General features: G+C 40.4%; 1 protein-coding gene across 1 annotated transcript in view; it reads left to right on the top strand.

Annotated features, from left to right (window-relative positions):
* Window positions 1-19,720, top strand: part of NT5C2 (5'-nucleotidase, cytosolic II) — a 60,236-nt gene that overhangs the window by 14,472 nt on the left and 26,044 nt on the right. The window contains exons 2-3 of the mRNA XM_062496273.1: window positions 4,130-4,250; window positions 15,456-15,529. Coding sequence (XP_062352257.1) covers window positions 4,150-4,250; window positions 15,456-15,529 — 175 coding nt within the window. The 5' untranslated portion in view covers window positions 4,130-4,149. The remainder of the gene's footprint in view (window positions 1-4,129; window positions 4,251-15,455; window positions 15,530-19,720) is intronic.

Below are 19,720 nucleotides of genomic sequence, written 5' to 3' on the forward strand. Positions count from 1 at the left end.
GGCTTTCCCTGTATTCGCTTTCCCCTGTGCACGTACGTGTGTGGGCTGTGCTGCCAAGGTATTAATGATTCTTGAAGCAGAACGTGTGAGAAGAGGCAGATGTAGTGCACGGTGAGTCAGTGTGAGTACGCTACAACCTTGGCTTTAGTTAGGGATGCTTTTGTTTTCGGCTGTATAAGCTCTCAGAGAATATCCTTGAAATAATGGGATTGTCACCAGAGTTTAGTTTTGTTCATCTCTGCATTTTAGTGTGTGTGCCTCTGATTTGGCAATGCATCATCAAAGTGTCAAGATGAACTCAGAAAAAAAAGAGGCAGTCAGTGCGTTTAGCATGAACATGTCAGATATTATCAGGTGCAGAAATTTCTACCTATTTGCTGCCCAAAAAAAGATTTAAAAAGTAACAGTAAAATTTGAAGGGAAATGCTTTGGAGCATTTTATTTAATTTATATGAGTATTTGAAGAAATACAGTATGGATAATACTTTAAATCATCTAAAATCTGACAAACGGATTTAATTCAAAATATATGCTAAAAATCTCACGTTCTTTTGGACCAAAGCATATGTGCTGGCCAACAACTGTATCAAACTTTGGAGCTGAGATTTAAATACCTTTTCAGAAGGAATCCTGTGCCAGAAATGCTATCAGATGCTTAATTAAGACAGCACAAGCAAGGAGCATGTTTGCAATAAATTATGGGGATGTGTTCTGACATGTTTTATCTATGTAAAGATTTCTATTTTTATGTGAAGCTATTTACAGATTATTGATTGCAAAAATAGATTTGTAACTAAAGAAAGATGCATCAGATTTCAGTTGCTTAGAGTTGAGAATCCTGCCCGGCTGTGCCTGCTCTTAGATGTTTATTCCAGTGGCTTACAAGCGTATGGAGTGATTCTATCCTTGTTTTTCTCTCTCTATTTGGAAGAGGGAATTTGCATTCAGGTCCCAGGTTTCTTACCCATGCAAGCAGGCTGATTTTTGTACCTTTGAAGCACAGAATAATTTCAGTGAAGTCCATGGGGCTTTTTGCATGAGTAAGACTTTTGGGTGGCGAAGATCCCTCACAATATATTTTGTCAGTTGTCACTGTTTTGTTTCAGGGCAGCAAGCTGTTGTCACAGTGTCAGTGGAGCCTGCTAAGCTGTAAGCCTTCCTTTGAGTATGTGTAATAGAAACCTGTAGCATAATTTTTTGCTACTTAATGCTGTGTGAACATCAGAAGAAATATTTTAATAAATCAGGGAAAAACCTGAAAATAAAGAATATTTTTCATTAGAGGAACATTTAGAATTTGAAAACTCATGTAGGCTTGTGTACCCAAGAGCCTGTCTATATTTTCCAACCATACCAGTTGGTCTAATAAAAGATACTGCCTCTGTCTACAAACCTTGTCCTGCCTGCAGACTCTGTTGATTGCATCTACAGCAAAATATTGCTGGATTATTAAAATAATTCAGGCCTGCTTTGCTTAATTATGGACACTCAAATTTTTGTGGTTTCCTCAAGTCTCAGACTTTTGAATCTCAACACACACAAAATGATGCTGTCTGATTTCTTGTACTGTAGAAGAGGGTTTCATCACATAGGAGCTCAAACTGCTTCACTGATTCCTTAATTTGGAATGGATATTATAAAGGTAGCCTGCTAAAATTCTCCTGCCATCTGGATTGTAGGGCATTTTGTAGGATACTATCAGTGTGTACTGTCAGCTGTCTGGCATGGATAACCTCTGGAAGCAGTCCTAGCTTAGTACCTGTGTCACCATCTGGTATGGTGGTGTGGTGATGGGAAGTGGAATAAATGGGAAGAGGCTGGCAGATCACAATGTCTCTGGTATAGTTTGTGGGTGTAAATCTTTGAATCTTTCTATGTGTCTGCCTGGGTGGTGTACCCCTTCTAAACAGCAGGAGCTTGGATTTGGACTTGTTTGGAAGATCTAGACCCAGAGCTTTCTAAGGCCAGCCACGCAACAGTTTTTTCAGAGCTTTTTAGTGTGCATTTTAGAGTCTTCAATGAGTATGTCTCTGGGATCCAAATCTGGACTTCTAGGCTAGTAGCTTTAAAACAGACCAAGGTGGTGATCATCTGGACCATCTTGAAATGTCCATGGGGTAGGTGCTTTCCACCCTCAGAGAGCACAAGTCCTTTCTGTAGTTTGCTGTGTTGAGATCACTCCCCTCTGCTGCATGTCTTGGTTGAGTCTGTGAGCCTTGCAGGGACACTGCTCCTCTCCTGAGCAGCCCTTGCTGTCCCAGAGGAGCCTTGCTGCAGGCGGTGCCCTGCCTTCCCAGTGAAATTGGGAGCAGGTCGGTGCTTGAGGGGCGTTGAGTTTTGTGTCCTGTGCTGCCTTCTCTCTGCCTTTGGGCACGGCTTAAATAGATAGCTGGTAATTACTTGTAAAGCCCTTGGTAGCTGTGGCTGGGGCTATTTTGGAAGCTGATTCTCTCTGCATGCCCTGTTGTGGAAGTTGTGGCTGGCTGGAATGGCCAGTCACCCTCTTGCTGTGGTGACCTCTTCTCCTGGGTGTATTGCAGGGAATTCAGGGGGAGAGCTCTTAGTAATGGCATGTGGTCTCTTGGGCTGCCTGCCAGGGCCTGAATTTGGTGACCTTTAGGATGTGGCAGAAGATGCATTTGTAAACCTTGGCTATAGTGACTGGGAGACAAGCAGAGAATGCTGGAAGAGGAGGAGGAACATATTTTTTTACAGACAAGCTATTTGCTTTCTGTTTGATGTTTATGACCAGCAGCTAGTAGGTAAATATACTATGAAGTGCTGTGACAATTGGAACTGTTGCTCTTTAATAGAATTTAAAATGAAAACGTTATACAGATTTCCTTGAGGAGCATGTGTGTGACACTGAGAGTGCTGTGACTTCTAGCGCTGGTTTGAACACTTGCTCTGCTCTCTACGTTGCTGGAATCATTAAACTTCCTTCTGTAAAATGAATGCAGTCATGTGTTAGAGGTGTCCAGATGCAGTTGCTGTATTATTACCTATGTAGTTTGTGGGTGGTTTTGTTTCTTTTAAGAAGAGCAAACAAGCCAAGGCCTTCAGTCCAGCAGTTGTGTGGGTTACACAAGAATGTGGTTTCATGTAATATCTAATTTGGTATCACTGTGGGTTGTGTGTCCCACCCTGTTCTTCCCACCAGCTCTAATGACAGCATTGTGGCAGGTTGAGCAGTATTCAGCCTGGGTTCAGCTGACCAGTGGGGACTACTAGCCTTTCCTCACCTTTGGTCTGTTGGTTTTGATAGATGAGGACTTGGACTGGTGAGCTGAACTGATCCACCATGGGCTGCTTCATAACCCCACCTGGTGCCAGGGAATGCAGCAGCACATGTGTCTGGCTGGAGGAGCAAGCAAGCACACTGGCCCAGTGTGCTAATAGCAGAATTGGGAAAGGTGCCCCTCTTTCCTCACAACTGGGCCCTCCTGATGAGGACTGTGTGTGGTTTGGTTGTGACAGCCAGCCCTTGAGAAGGGGTGCTCATGTTTGTGAAGATCTGCTGGTCAGTATTTGCATTACTCATGTTACAGGTTCACAGTGCGTTCTTGCTCTGCCTGAATGTGTCTGACCTGCAGAGGACAAAGGATCATCTTTCTACTTTCCTTCCAATTGTTTCTGCTAATTTAGCATCAGTTTGAAGCTCTGTCTTTGCTTACAGATCAAATGGCCAGGGACAAGGCTCTTTGTTTTCACTCTGTGGTAAAAGGGGCAAGGTCAGTCCCAGTGGGGCTTGTATGGTTTACATTGCTGAATTTATGTCATGTATTAAGGGTTTTCTGTCACCTACAGCGAATGCATATTGGTAACTCTAGCATCAAAAATACCCCTTTTTAGCATTGAAAACAAGGTCTCTTTGTAAATGTGTTTGTTTGTGAATGCATTTTCACCACAGTGGATAGGAATATCTTTGCAGCCATGCAGAACAGCCTTCCTAGCGCTCTGTTTTAACATCTCAAAGAGCAGCATCTTACTTGACCTGCATACTCAGGTCATTCCACTGGGCACTTTTCAAGACTTCCTGAGTGGCCCAGGAGTTCCTTCATACCTGGAAACAGACAATTTTCTGGCAAAACAAACCTTGAACTTAAGCAATCTTCTCTATTTCTTTCAGAAATTAGTAAGCATTTGAAGATGACAACCTCATGGAGCGACCGACTTCAGAATGCAGCAGATCTCCCTGCAAACATGGATGGACATGCTCTGAAAAAGTACCGCCGGGAAGCCTATCACCGGTGAGTCGTCCGTGAAGCTCCAAAACTAAACATAAACCCCACATTTCTTGGGGTTTTTTTTGGCTTGTTAGTAAAACAGGAAGGTTGTTCTTCTCTTCTGCATGGAAGTGTTTGTAGAAGAGAACTTAGGAGATGGTACAGTATTGTCCTGCAGGAACTTGCAAACAACTGAGTTGAAATACATGTACTAGAGTGAGAGAGGATATGCTTCTTACTGAAAAGATTAATCAGAGTCAGATGTTGGATAGAAGCTTTAAAGTCAGTAAATACTCAGAAGTTTTGTAATAATTATTGCAGTGCACACTTGGAGAGCAGAGCCTTAGACACTGGAATGCACAAATATGAATAAGGAGGAAATCAAATGGGGTCAGAAATTGTTTGAGAATTACACCTAGTGTGATTAACTGTGGGACCAAAGGAGCATGCAGGAGCACTAGGCAAGGGCCCAGCCTTTTCACTATTAGGTGTACCTAAAACCATCTTTGCTGTAAAACAATTACAGTAAGTAAAGAAGAGTTCAAATGTTATCACTCTTAGTTTATAGTTTGGGAATCAAAGTGCAGGCACTAGGTTGTTTTTACAAGATCACATTGGAGGTTTGGTTGAGCCAAGAATTTAGTCCACAGCTCTCAAGGTTCCAAGCATAGAGCATATAAAAGATGGATGAAGTCTGTCTCCTTATCAGATGTCTGGACTGCTACAGAGTTAAAAACAACAGCATCTAGTAATTGTCAGTATTCTGTCTGTGGGAGGTGTATCTTTGAAGTTTAGCTTGGTTATTTTGAGAAGTCATACAGTGTGATGATCGAGATATTCAGCAGAAGGGGAAATGTGTGTCTGATGTAGAAACAGAAGTCAAGTTTCTCAACCTCATGCTTAAATGCCATGTTGCATTTGTGATTCACATTGGTGGTATTTCTGGGGAAGTGTTTTGGAACTGTTAGGTATCTTTTGATTCTTTAAGTGGAATCTAATTTGGGAAAAAGCCTTAGTGCATCTTAGGATTTGCCAGGTTCTGCAAGTTGCAGTGTCCAGGGCTAAATAATGGATCCCGTGTTGAGTTTCTGAAGCTTTCCAATTTCCAATTAATATGTTTGAGCAACAAGTCTTAAGTGGTGGCATTATTTGAATCTGTCAGCTGATTTGTCAGATGTGGAAGCGTTTAATGAATATAACTATATAGAGCATGTAAAAAGACAAGGATTTTATACCATTCCCTGTGAAAAAATCTTTACCTTGTTGCAATCATTGACAGGTTTACCTTTGTGTCATAAATTTATTTAAAACTTCAGCTGTGTTACTGCTGATTCAGATTGATGGAAATCAAGTCAGAGTAATGCATATTTTTTTTTCTAAGTATTTCCTTAACATTTGTTGTGGTTAAGTGCTGACAATTTGCTAAATGTTGTACAGGATCCAAAGGAAGGCGTGCTTGTCTTTAAGAAGTCATACATTCAAGTCCTCATCATGTTTATCCTTACTTGTGTAAGAAATCCTTACTTTCAGAAAGAATTTCATTATGGAGGATGGGAGTGCAGTCATATAAAGGAGGGTTTCCCACTAGGAGCTGGGATCTGGTAACCCAAAATTAGTCTGTGGTAAAGTTTAGGTACCTGTTTTTAGCATGTAGAAATGTCATATGTAAAACATACTGAGCAGAAATGCTGCTAGCATCTCAGATTTTCATGGAAAGCACAACATTGGAAATACATTAAGGGGAGGCACATTTTTGTTTTGGAATTGCTATCCTCTTTCAAAGAGTGAGAGGGAGGGAGGGAGGCAATGGGAGAGAATGAGAGAACCTGATACCAAGACTGTAGTATAAATCTGTGCTATTAATGGCTTTGGTATACCAGTTTCATGGGAGTTATTTTGATAATCCAGTATTGTGAGAATCAGAAACAACCTCATTCCAGAGGGAGTGTTGTCAGAATTCTATTTCTGGTACTTTTCATGGTTGTAGTGTTAACAGATGTAATGTTACTTTAAAAAGTGCAAATTTCACATGATAGAGTATGACTGAAGTTACTTCCCCTTGGTGTTGGATATTATATTTTTTAGTGTTTTATTAATGCTTCAGATGCAGAATACGTGTGTTGGTCACAGCCATGAGTTGTAGGATGTAGATGTGTTTCACTAAGGTCCAGGTATGCTCTGACTCTTGGATATTGCTGAAGCACCGCAAATTTTATGAAAAAAGAGAAATAGAAATACAAGGTGTCATTGTCAAGATTATTTTCTTTCTCTTCTTTTTCTTCTCTTTTTCTTTCAGTCTTTTTTTTCTCTCTTCTTAGTCCAGTAGCTAAAGGAAAGATCCTTGAAAGCATGAATCTAAAGTGACTTATAAGCAAAACCAATAAGAACATTGAATTGAAACCTATTATGCTTTTGTTACCTTAAAGCTGGTCAAAGTTATTTTATGGGCCCAATATGAAAGGCTGGAGGAGCTTGGCAGCTACACCACATTTACAGATGAGCATAAGTGGACTAGCTTTTGTTGAAAGCCTAGTTGAGCTCAGTCATTCAGATTTTCTAAATGCTGCTGGGAATGCTTAGTTTTCTGAAGTGTGAAATTTAAAAAATTTGTTTCACTGTTTGTTTGCTTCATGCTTACTTAAATACCAGTAGGGATACCTAGACCAAACAATTTAATGTTCTTGTTCTCATGAAGTACACCAGATTTGATATGCTTGAATTGTAAATTAATTCAGATGAAATAAAGGGGAAAGCTTCCAAAAGCAAAATAGCTTACCTTAAAAATATATATAAATGTTCTTGTGGTCATGAAACTTTTATTCAAAATTACCTCTGAAGATGCCACTCTTAATAGTCATAGTTTACAGTGGTCATTCTTACTTGGAATGTGTTTTTTCAGGTGCTGCATTTCTAATTGTATCATAATTGATGGATGGATGTTCAACATGTGATAATTGTTGGCAGAAGTCCCAGTGGAGACTGGTTTAACTGGTGTAGTGCATACTGACTCAGAGTACGATGACTGTATCGTAATCATATCTGAATGCCATGGGCAAGAATGTTCAGAATCAAATTTTTATAGCTAGAGAATCAGAAAAATCTGTTGGGGAGGAGAAATGGTGGGGTTTTATCTTCAGGGAATTTCTAACAACTTTAATGAAAGTTTTTGCTTAGCTGGTGTTGCTGCCAGACTTTGTTACCCAACACTGCTGGCACCTGTTGGAGGTGAGGTCTGAAGATGAATTAATTTGCAAGCTACATGTTACTCATTCTCTAGCAGAGGTCACTGGTAAGAGGATACTGCATTACTGTGCTATCAGCAGCACAGATTTTAATTCAGAAATAAAATGGATGTATAGTTCTTGGGAGGCTTTTCCTTGGTGTGCCTGGTTGTGAGGCCACCTCCCTCGGGTGCTGCTTGTTGACTTTTCCTGGTAGAGGATAATCACTAGATCATTTGTTCTGGAGGAGTACTGTCATTTAATGTGATTGTAATTAGGGAAGAACCAGGTTGACTCTGAGCCACCAAATTGCCCTAGTATCTATTTTTTAACTTGGAGTGAACACTTCTAGGCACCCTCTGGACTATCTCACGTAGCTCTTTAGGGTTTAAATAGCAACCCCATCTAGTTACAGCAAATAATGGAAAAAGTTGGTGTTCCATCCACTCTTGTTACTGACAGTTACCAAGATCCAGGAAACAGGTATTTGCACTTATATTTATTTATCTGTGGTTTTGGCTTAACAGAGCAGTAAGGCTGAAATGGCCTTTTTTGTTAAACATACTGGCTTTGGGAATGCTTCTACCATTTTTCATCAGAATAATTTGAGTCTTCTCATCCTGAATGCGAGGCTTCTGTTGTTGTTTTAATTATTGGGGCTTTTTCTTGCTCTCTTTGTTTACTGACTAGTGCAGGGCATATGGCATCATGATTCCTAATCCAAATTCTCCTGCTGATGCTGACAGAGTATTAAATAAGTTGCTTCACAGTTTTGCACTTCAGTTTGCTTTCAGTATATCTTATGGTGGTTATATAAGTGATTTTAGCTGTTACTATACACTGAGATTCTGGATTAAAAACAGTGTATACTTTAATAATGACAAAGCAAAAGGATTGCCAATTGGTTGTTTTGATTTCATGGATTAAAGATGTACTTTAGCTTGTTCAAATTTGTAGACTCTGGGCTATTCACTGCTAATCTTGTTTCTTCACTTAATTGTTACTGGATCATCAGTGATTGCAAACAGGTGGAAATGTTGTATAAACAAGGCTGTGAGACTTGAAACTGTTCATCTGTTTAGTTGGCTGTATTTAAAATTGCTTCAAAATCATCAATTCATTGAGGTGGAAAATGAGAACAAATCTTCACCAGTCTGAAAGTGCTCTTTTCATGAAACACATTTGGACAGACCATGTGTGGTGTTTCCATGTACTGGGTAGCTCTGGAGGTTCTGCTGGCCACATCCTCGGACCTGTGTGGTGGCATGTGTGTGACAGAGGGCAGCATGTGGCTCTCTCTGTTTTGTTTTAGTGCTTTAGACACTGCAGCAGGGAGAGGGACTGTCAAGACTGCAGAACGGGTGAGCTTATAAAAAAGCACACCACTTGCCAAATTAATAATAAAGAAATTACTTTGTAAATGTCCCATGATCCTTAGCTTTAATAGTTTCAGGGAGCAGACAAGTGTTATTTTGGGATGGAATCCATATGTGAGCTTCTTGGCACTTAGCTGTTGCCTGGGAAGAAAACCCAAACAAAGAAAACAGAAATGGGCAATGCTATCTCTTTGCATCTAATTCCTGTGGAATTTCAGAGGGAAGTGCTCATAGTTGTGTTTCTGAACACAGCCTCATCATGCTTTGAAGTTCCAGTCATTACTGGATTTTCCATTTCATGTCACTATAACTGTGCAAGGACAGTCATACTGGTGAAATTGTGGGGCTTGGAAACGTTACTAAAAGTGGCCAGGAAATTTTTATGCCCTTCTTTTGTTTCCTCTGTCTGATACTATTTCATCCCCTAAAGTTATCTCAAGCCCAAATACAATCTCTAAATATGATTACAAATATTCAGAATATTCATTTTTGGTTGAAGAAGGAATAAAAAATATAACCCAAAAATCGAGAATTAAAAAATAAAACCAAAATGGTGTGATAAAAACTAATATATGGAATGGTCAATACCTGCCTAAAGAGGCACGATTTAGCAAAAGAGCCAGTTTCATTGGTTTTGAAAATTTAAAGCCGTTTATTTCTTCTCTAAGGCAGCTACCAAAACATCCAGCATTCAAACATGAGATATTTTGATGATATGGCAGTATCTTCTTTAGGTTGCTCACATGCTTTGTACCAGATAAATAAGGTCAGTGGGGAAGTTTGCTGCTGCTGGTGGAAGTCATCTGTGACCAGAACTGTAATGTCATGCAGTGACACAAATCCCCAAGCAGAGCACATCTGGAAACTAGCTGGTCGTACTAAGAACATTGAGTTGTCATAACAGTAGAGGGATGTTTATTTCATTATTTGCCTTTTTAAAGAGGCCGTGGGGAACTTGGGTGTGGGAGACTATTAAATGCTAATCCATTTAGTTCCCATTATTTCTTCTGAACTCTTCTAGCATATTAAAAAATGGAAGTTGTCCATAAAGCAAAGATTAACCAAAGTTCCTAAACCCTGAGTAAGTGGGAATCTGAGCCTTCTGGCTAGTTAGGCCCTGTTTTGTGGTTGGCTCAAGCCCAGTGGTCCAACACAGGCTTTTTTAAATACACATGTAGGTCATGCTTAGCCAGCTCCCACTGTATTTACTGTTCCACTCAGCAGTGTTGCAGTTTTCTTTGTATTTATTTAATTTCCAGTGAAACATACTGCCCAGAAAAATGCTAATTGCTGCAAGATATTTCTAGGCACATTTGGATAATTATTATTAAGTGCTGTGTTCCAGAAACCTTGCCTCATATTGTTCATTTTCATTTCCTCGCTATAAGGAATTGTGAGCCATGTTCCTCCTTAATTGTAAAATTCTGTGCATTTTGTTTCTTTTTGTAAACTACGAGACTGTTACACATGCCAATTTAATTTAGGGCATACAATCCTTTAGAGATTTTGCACAAATAAAACAATTTCTCCCTCTCTGTGTTTGCTGCTCTCCAGTGTTACTTGAGAAGAGTTGGGATTTAGGTTCCGGCTTCAGAATTGATTGACAAGAACAGTAACAAAACCAAGATCAGTTCTCTTGTAAAATATAAAGCACTATAAGTTGCAGAGTTGTGGTTATCAGGACTGTGTGATTCCCCTGCTGCATGCTCAGCAGTTCCTTCTTCCTTGCAATACAACATGTTTTTCTCTTACCCAGCACAATCTGTAGAGCTCAAAAAGAAAATAAATACTGGAGTCATTGAGAGCCTTCTGCTGTAGCCAAGTTGCAGGGTTTAATCTTTGAGGAAGAACTCATTAGGGAGGAAACATGCTTTGAGGTTTCCCTGAAACAGCTCCTCCAGTCCTTTTGTCCAAAGGTGGGGATATGTGCCAGGCTAAGCCACCCCAAGTCCAGGCGCTGTTCCCCCAGTCCCACCTGTGCTCAGGGAGCCCATGGAGCTGGAATATGGTCCCTCAGCCACCTTCCCCACATCCTCCACACTTTGTGACACTCCAGCCACACTGCACTGGGAGTCCAAAATGTAGGAGGCTCACAGGGATATTTCTCATAATAGAAATGTAAAGCTTGGGTTTTCATCAGGAGGAAAGGGTGAAGGCAAGAGAAAGACAGTGTCCTGTTTAAGGAGATGCTCTGGGTGCAGCTGGGTGTGGAGCTGGTTTTAGGCAATACTCACCTCTGCCTCAGCACAGGGAATGCAGAGGGTGTTCTCATGCTGTGCCTGCAGTTTGTTTTGTCTTACTTCCCAGTGCTGTTAAGTTTTTAGATCAGCGTAAATTTTAACTCCAGTGCTTCCACTTAAAGTGTCTATTTTCTAAATGGAAAAACCAAATCCAGGGGAAGGGAGAGTGTGATTTCTTCTGATTCTGGCAAGTGGATAAATTATTCTATGTTAAAACTTCCTTGCCTAAAAATGTTAGATCATTATAGTCTTCCTATTATTCTGACATTATTTCGATGTTTGTAACCTGGAAGCTTCTTTGTTTATGTTCATCTGGATGAGCTGTAAAAAACTTGTTATTTCATCCTTTCCTTTTGTGACCTGAGGATCTTTTCCCTCAGGTGCCCGAGGTTCTTAGGGCCCTCAGGTTACTCTTGCTTTATAGTCATTAAAAACAGCTCTTGTAAATTCTCTATAGTATTTATGCTGAGGAGATGTAACCTTTTTGTAGCTAAAGAGACCCAGTGTTAGGTTGAGCGGAGCCTGGAGACACCTGATCTGGTGGAAGGTGTTCCTGCCTGTGGCATGGGCTTGAAATGTGATGATCCTTAAAGTCTCTTCTGACCCCAAACCATTCTGTGATGCTATGATTTGATTTGGTATTCTTGTAGTCAGGCTGAGTGTAAATGAGCTAAGACTGCAGCTTCTGAGAAACACCTGGTTCTTGCCAGAAACTGTACTAGAGATTTAATCTCAGCTTTTAATTTTAGTTGCTAGGACACTGCAGATATTTACTACTTTGAGTAAAGCCCCAAATTAAGCCAGTCAGTTTCTGGGAGTAAATATTTGTAAGTAGCTACTTGGGAGATTTCTTTATCAGGATTTAAAACTGAGGTCCTGAGTGCCTACAAAGTAAACCAATATCTATCTGCGCCTTCACAAGAGAAGTGAAAATGGCCCCCTTTTTTATTTTTATTTTTTTTTACCACTGTTTAGTCTGCATTTAATCAGCCAAGGCATATGCAAGTTTAAATTGATTAAAGTGTTCTCATTTCCTGTCCTGAACATGTTGTGTAATAGCTTTCTTTTCTTTAGCTTTTTTTAATATTTGCTCTCTGTCTCACTGCAGCACTGGTGGGTGAAGTAATTACCACATCAGATCAGGTGGTAGGATGCCTTGCAATCTGCCAGGTTGGGGTGGGATTAGACCCTGCCAGTGCAGTTTATAGGTCATAGGCAATAAGTGTAAATTGGTGGAGAAAGAGGCATCTTCACCAGCTGTTCCCAAAGGGTGCTGCTATGGTAATTTTCACGTTTCAGTCAAAAGACTTATTTTGGAACAAAAATATACTAATGGGTGCCATTTGTTTTGTTCTTCAGAAAACATTCCCAGATCATCAGTCTCAAGGTATGCTGGTTTTGGGTTCAGTTTCTAAACACTACAAAAGCAAGGGATGACAATCTATCAGAGGTTTAGAGATCTTTCTGTGTTTTTTGGTCAGTTTGGTGTCATCATTTAAACACGGGAAAGCTGGACTGGAACAGATCTCTTGGGTCACGGCTCCCTTGTTTCTGCCTTTCACAGGCACTGTCATATTACCCTTTTTGTGAGTGCATTCAGCTATGTCTTAGTACTTTGGGATTTTTGTCCTCATTTGGGAAACTTACCAAGTGTTGCAATTCTGAAATGATCTTGTGATCTTCTTTAAATTTCCCTTCTTGCTAGCTTCCTATAAAGACAGTCAGAAAACTGTGCTGCAGGGATTAAGCCAAAAGGCAAGAGCAGAACTGGACTCTGCAGATTAGACAAAAAATGTTGCTAGTGTCTTCTGGAGGTATGTTATTCCTTCTTAAAGCTCTGCATTCTCAGAAACAAGCTGCACATACATGAGATCAGAAATTAGGTGCCTGAATTGGCTAATAAATAATGTTTCCTGACAGCAGCAGCAGCTGTAATCATATGCATTATACAAAGTATCAGACTGCATTTAGTACTAAATAGTGCTTCTCCTTGGTCTCTTGTAAATCAGAACTGTCTCGATGTTAAAAGACAAACATGGATTCAGATTGCAGATTCAGATAATTTGCTCCACCTACTCAAAAGCCAACTATTTCAGGAGAGAATTTTAGTGAGTTAAGAGCCCATCTCATATTTCCAAAAGGCATTTCTTTACCGGTTTCCAGTGTTCATCCTATCACTTTGTCTTCTTCAGGTATTACATAAATCTATTAGAAAAGAGCATCATTTATAACCTCCAAGGCCTCTTAGTGACAAGCCCCATTGTCAAAGGCAGGCACTTTGCCAGGAAACAGTGACTCCCAGAGAGAGTGTGCAAGGTTAGGGGGAAAGTGTACTATTGCCAGAGAAGCTGTATTCCGAGTGGATTTGTGTGGAACAACAACAATATCCAGTGACTGGTTAAATTAGCCACAGATGTGTTTTCTAGAACACTGTCCAAGAAGATATATACAGTACTTTAAGGCTTGGTTCAGGCATAATGATCTTCTGAAGTCAAATCAGATCCAAGCAAAATTGCATGGGTACCAGGGAAGCTTTAAAGGAATTCTGTAATACGATTCAGACAAGTAGATGAATCAGACTGCTGCGAGCTGAGCAAGGAGCACGTCGGTGAGAGATGAGGTAAGAGGACTGAACACCAGCCTGGAGTGAGCTTTGCTGTTAAAATCCGGGCTCAGGCGGATTGGCAGCACCGGCGGGACGGGCGCGCTGTGCCGGCACCTGCCCGCAAGGTGCGTGCGGAGCAGAACCTCCACGGGGCCCCTTCCAGCTCTCCCAGCTTTCCTGAACACAGGAGCAGAACCTCCGCGGGGCCCCTTCCAGCTCTCCCAGCTTTCCCGAACACAGGAGCAGAACCTCCTCGGGGCCCCTTCCAGCTCTCCCAGCTTTCCCGAGCACAGGAGCAGAACCTCCTCGGGGCCCCTTCCAGCTCTCCCAGCTTTCCCGAACACAGGAGCAGAACCTCCTCGGGGCCCCTTCCAGCTCTCTCAGCTTTCCCGAACACAGGAGCAGAACCTCTGCGGGGCCCCTTCCAGCTCTCCCAGCTTTCCTGAACACAGGAGCAGAACCTCCTCGGGGCCCCTTCCAGCTCTCCCAGCTTTCCCGAACACAGGAGCGCTCGGCTCTGCACTTGCTGTCCCCGTTGTGTCTCGCTGTCCCCGAGCCGCGCCTCCGGCCCGGCAGCGCTGCCCATGCCGCATCTTAAGAGGATAATTTCTGTGCTGAGGGCAGTGCACTTAGTAAATATTTTGAGAATTTTCACATGCTGAAATCAGAATGCAAGTAAAAGCTCTGGGACTTCTCTCATACGGGAGAATTTTATCTTGGCATCACAGCTCGAGCAGTGGATGCGATTTCGGTCTGAGATGGGTGCTGAAAAGCTCAGCTTCCCTCCCGCAGACCAGTTCTGACTCTCATTTTTAAAGTTCAGATAAGCCAGGGGAAAGAAGTCCTGTTGAATTACAGATCTGCTTTTTCTGACTCATTTTTAAAGTTCAGATAATCCAGGGGAAAGAAGTCCTGTTGAATTACAGATCTGCTTTATGCTTTAAAGTTCTGGGGAAACATAAGCAGCTTACTTACTGTGGTAGTTGGAACAGGAAGCAAGAAAAGCTTTTGTCGTATTCTCTGACCTATTTCTTTACTGTGTTATTTATTTGAACTAAATTGGATATCATGTATTAATGTTGTCATCTAAAAGGGCCTGGAAGTATTCAGCCTAGTGTCTCATTATAATAAGCATTAATGGTAAAAGTCAAATTTACAAAATAGCAGTTGCCAAGTTTCAGAGGAGTTATAAATAAAAATTATCACTGTATAAATGGAATATCTTGTGTATGAAAATTTTTCTCAGTTGCTTTTTTTCAGAGCTGTATTAAATGTTTTTAACGGTATTGATAAAAATGGATCTGTTTGGGTTTGCTTTGAATTTCCAGATATAGTTTCAAAGAGGAGGCAAATGCTGTGGATTTGTTCACAGAAATATTATTTTCCTTCTTACCTCTTACTAATAATTTGTTTTAATCGAGCAAATTTTATTGCTTTGCATCTACTGCTTCCAGTCTCATATCCTTTGAGGTCTGAATTCTGCTTCAGGAGTTTTGCACTGGTATTCTTAGGAATTTTTGCAGGTCACATGGAAGGCTGTGTGTGTGTGTGCATGCATGCGTGTATGTCTTTGGACAGCATACCAATAATTAGAATAATTCCACAAAGTCATGGCTTTGCCTCAGGAGAACTCGCAAAAAACAAGACTTGACTCTGTTTTCAGGTATATTTCCTGATTTTGACCTATGGAAGCCAGACATCCTGACAGTGGCAGAATGTGTTCATTCTAAAATGTGAGTATTTTGAAAATGCTCGTACATCTGGTGATATTTCTTCTCTCTTTTCAGGGTCTTTGTAAACAGAAGTTTAGCCATGGAAAAGATAAAGTGCTTCGGTTTTGATATGGACTATACACTTGCTGGTGAGTATCTTCTTAAGTTTTTTGAATACTGACTTAGTTTGGAATATTGTTTCTAGCTAAGCAAAGAACAGCAAAAAGCTCATTGGGCTACTCCAGTTAACAGGTGCTCCTTCTATTAGTAAATGTATATTTCACTATTCATTGCGCTTTCATTTTAGGTGTTTCCCTTAAATTTGTAACCTGCAAGCTGTATTTGGTCACAAGCCATGTTACTGTGGTACAGTTTCAAGTGATTATGGGTGTGGAGAAAACCAAAGCTTAATAAGTCTTCTTCCTTAGATTCCACTAAGTATTTTGACAAGGCCCCTTGTGCATGCTTGACTTTGAATAACAAAGTGATTTCGTTCATCCTTGTTGCACACAGCAGGCTACACCTTTGGTCAGCAGGTTCTCCTGTGTCCTGGGAGAGTAATTTTTGAATAGGTTTTCTTCTTTCCCCTACCTGGGCTAGCCACATCAGTGACTCATTTCAAGAAGAGGCATGGCAGGGGGTGTGGCTTGTGTCAGCAGAACGAGTTAATTCGTAAAACTTTGCCCATTCTTTGTGACAGATAAGCTTTGGGAGGTTGCATGAGATCTTTTAGTTTCATAAAATTGTTTGCATGACTTCTCCATCTTCCAGATACTCAACAGGCAAGTTCCCTCTGACTTTTGATAAGAGGAAATAAAGCTACCATTTTCTTCATAGTCAGACTTTCATGTTATGCATTTTAAGGAAGGAAAAGATGAAAAGCTCACTTCCCACTATCCTAGGTTATAGTATCACACAGGCTGTAACTGAGGATGTCATGTACCATCCTGCCTTCTATCTCTTTACCACTTCCAAGGTTATGGATAAGAAGTTCCTATCACTATTAATATTTCAGTTTAGAGTTGCTGTGTATATGAGCTGAGAAAATGTGAGGTAGAGTGTCCGGGTAACCTAATAATAGATTAGTTAATGCAGTATGTCAGCTATGGTCATCTGGTTACTGTGAGAAGGAATGAGAGATGATGGCTGAATGAGAGATGAGTGTCTGGGGACAGTGTGAGGGTCAGAGCTGGGGTCAGAGGCTAAATGAAGGGCAGGAAGGTTTACATAGGCTCATGATGCAACTGCAAGGAGCAGTTTTGGAGAGTGTTGCAGGTAATTGCAGTTTATATTTAGATCAGTTCCTTGTATTCTTTTATCTACAAGGAAGTAGTTACATATGAACAGGTTTGATTGATAAACACCTTATTGGTACATCTTGCCACTTTTTAAGTAATGAAGTGTATCATTGTTAATCTGTGTTGGATATGACTGCAGGCACATGCTTTCTGTTTGTGTTTCCCAGCTGTGACAGTCTTATGGCAGTGCTTTTAAGGGGTGCATGAAAAACAGTTGTTCAAGAATAAATGTTTAAAAAAAAAAAAAAAAGAAAAGTTGTGGGTTTATGGGTTTCACTTCAGTAACAGAAAAACAACTTCTGTGCCTTGTGCAAAGGAAATGGCAGCACTTCCCAAGGACTCGGGTGATACCAGTGGGGCTGGTGTGGAGCATGAAGTTTGTTGCTAATTTTCATCCTGACGGAAAGAGAGCTTCAGCACTGTCCTCACTTATCTGACTGTTCATTTTACTCAAATGTTCCTTGTTCCTGTTATCATAGAGAAAATGTGTTGTTATCCACAAAATTATGCTTAATTTGATGAAAGGAAAAAACTCTTGAATGTTTCAAGCATCCTAAAGCAGTACCAGGGACATAAAAATCTGGGGCTTTCAAGGCTGGAATATCACAGTGCTCCAGCTGAGTCAGTGCCTTCTGGGGAGTTGAGTGACTGGGCGTGAGGCAGAAAAAGACATGGGATGTGGTCTGAGCTGAAAACTGAAAATCTGGACCCCTCTGGGGTAAGCTGCTGTCCTGTGGCTTCTTCCATGGTAAAACAGAGATAATAGTCGCAGATCATTTCATTAGCTGTTATGAGAATGTAATTAGGTTGGAAAGCCTTTTGCAGATGGAAAATATTATAACTGGTAAGTATTATTTCACTTTTTTCCACTCAAACTGGAAATTAACCTTTGAAATTGCCTATTTATTTTCTTATGTCTCAGAGTCATCCTTTCCTCTCGGTGTGGGCTTTTATTATCTGACCACTATTAGCTATTTATAGCTTATATACAAGAAAAAATACTTATCCACTGCAGGGACTTTAAGGAGTGCAGTGTTAGAATATGATTACAATTATAATAAATTAATTTGAAATGATAATGAAGAAGTGGGACAAGTGAAGTATTACAATAATATGCTATAGTCAGTGCATTCATGAGACCCTGTTGTGTTTTCTGATTGGTCATGTTATCCTTTACCTACTCTTTCACATGGACACACTACTTGTCTTGAGTAAAAAAAAAAAAAAAAAAAAAAGAAAAAAAAGCAATATAAAAAGCCAGTTTATGTGTAATTTAACATCTGGAAATGGTATCTGCATACCAGATGGTGCATGCTGAGCAGAAGCCTTTTGGAGACCATTCAAAACACATAAATAGGCCAAGGAAAAGGACAGAGGCCTCTCCAGTGTCATTAGCTCCTCGTCTAGTTTTCTGCATTTATACTTTCAGACATCGCAAGGCCAGTTTTCTGTAAAGTTTTTTTAAAATATCCCAGGCACAATCTTCATATTCAACGACTTAAGGCAGGCAGAGTCATTGACCCTGCCAAAATCTGTATGTGACATCCCCTTCTGTTGTGTACTCTCACATCAGAAATAGACTGATGACAGTCATACATTTGCCAGCTCAGAAGAATGATTATTTTGATAATCGAACATATTGAATTACCTGTCTTGTAAAGAAGTAGTCCTGTCTTGTCTCTTTCTTCTTTCCAAATCAATGATCATTGGTAGCCCCAAAAGTCTGCCTTAGGAGGTGATTCAGTACCAGAAAAGTCAGAACCATTTAATGTATTTTGAACTTTAGAAGCTTGAGACAGTTTTATTCTTGCACCTTACGAATTTAAGGGCACAGATCTACTTACCATAACCGTCTTTGCTGTCTAGAATAATCTTAATTTTGGTAGGGACATGGCATTTCCTTTTGGAATTCTATAGTAACAGCTACCATGCACACACTGCAGTGATCATCTTCTACTACCAGCATGTCTGAGAATGTCAGCTGAGAGAAGTTTTAGTATCAGCATGCTACATTACACATAAAGTACAATTTCATGTGTTATTTTATAAAGCAGTATTTTTTAGAGTCATTTAATTAAAGAACCTATTAACTCAGAATTTAAAAGAATCCAAGGCTGTCTGATACAGCATTTCCACAGTGGTTTTGTTTGCTTTCAAGCCAAAATTAGGTTAAACTTTTAATTTTTGTAGATAGTTCCTGTGTTCCCTGATTGTGGTTGCCTCTTTCCTTGCATAGGGTTGAGAAATACTGTTAATGGTTGGGTTGAGGAAACAGGTTTTTTTTTGTGTAGAAGAGCCTGAAGGTTTTATCTTTTTCTTCTGAGAAATTATGGACCTTAAATAACTGAATTTGTAATCACAGTGATTACATCAAGAATTAATTTTGGCTTCTGGGAAATAAAATGAAAGCAAATTGAAATAACTCTCACAGGTTTTAGATTTCTTGTTTTCCCGTAAAGGATTGTTGTTGTATTCTCATGGGGTGAGTAATTCCCAAATCTCCCTGGGTTTGTGTTCTGGATGCGCTAATACTAGAGGCTCAGAAATCTGTTAAACTGGCTGTCCCCTTCTTGTTCAATCTGTTTGGGAATCACATTTAGTACATAAAATAATGCTTTTTAAAGCTAGGTGTTACTGGGAGACAAGTGGAAGGAGCAGGAAGAGCAGCAGGGGTTGACTGTGGTTTGTGTGCTTAGTTAAGTAGTTGCTGTTTGAAGTGTTGCAGCAGTTGACACAAGCAAGAGTCATCAGCTATTTCAGCCCTTGCTGTTAGTGGAGGTTAAGACAAGTTTCTGTGATGTTATGCAGCCCTTCATTCCTTGCCTCTGACCTTGCTGCCTGCCATCCTGGGAGCGAGGCTGTGCTGGTTCCCTGTGGTGCCCGGGCTCCTTGGGAAGCCATGGCATTACACCCAGGGCTGAATTTGCTTTCTGGACAGAACTGAGAATTATTGAATGATTCCTGTTTAAATTAGAGAGATTGAAGATCCTTTTGTAGTTATTTTTTGTTTGCTAAACAGTAATTTCATTTATTATCTGAATG

This window comes from Cinclus cinclus, chromosome 7, assembly GCF_963662255.1.
Source record: "Cinclus cinclus chromosome 7, bCinCin1.1, whole genome shotgun sequence".
In the NCBI taxonomy this organism is placed as follows: Eukaryota; Metazoa; Chordata; class Aves; order Passeriformes; family Cinclidae; genus Cinclus; species Cinclus cinclus.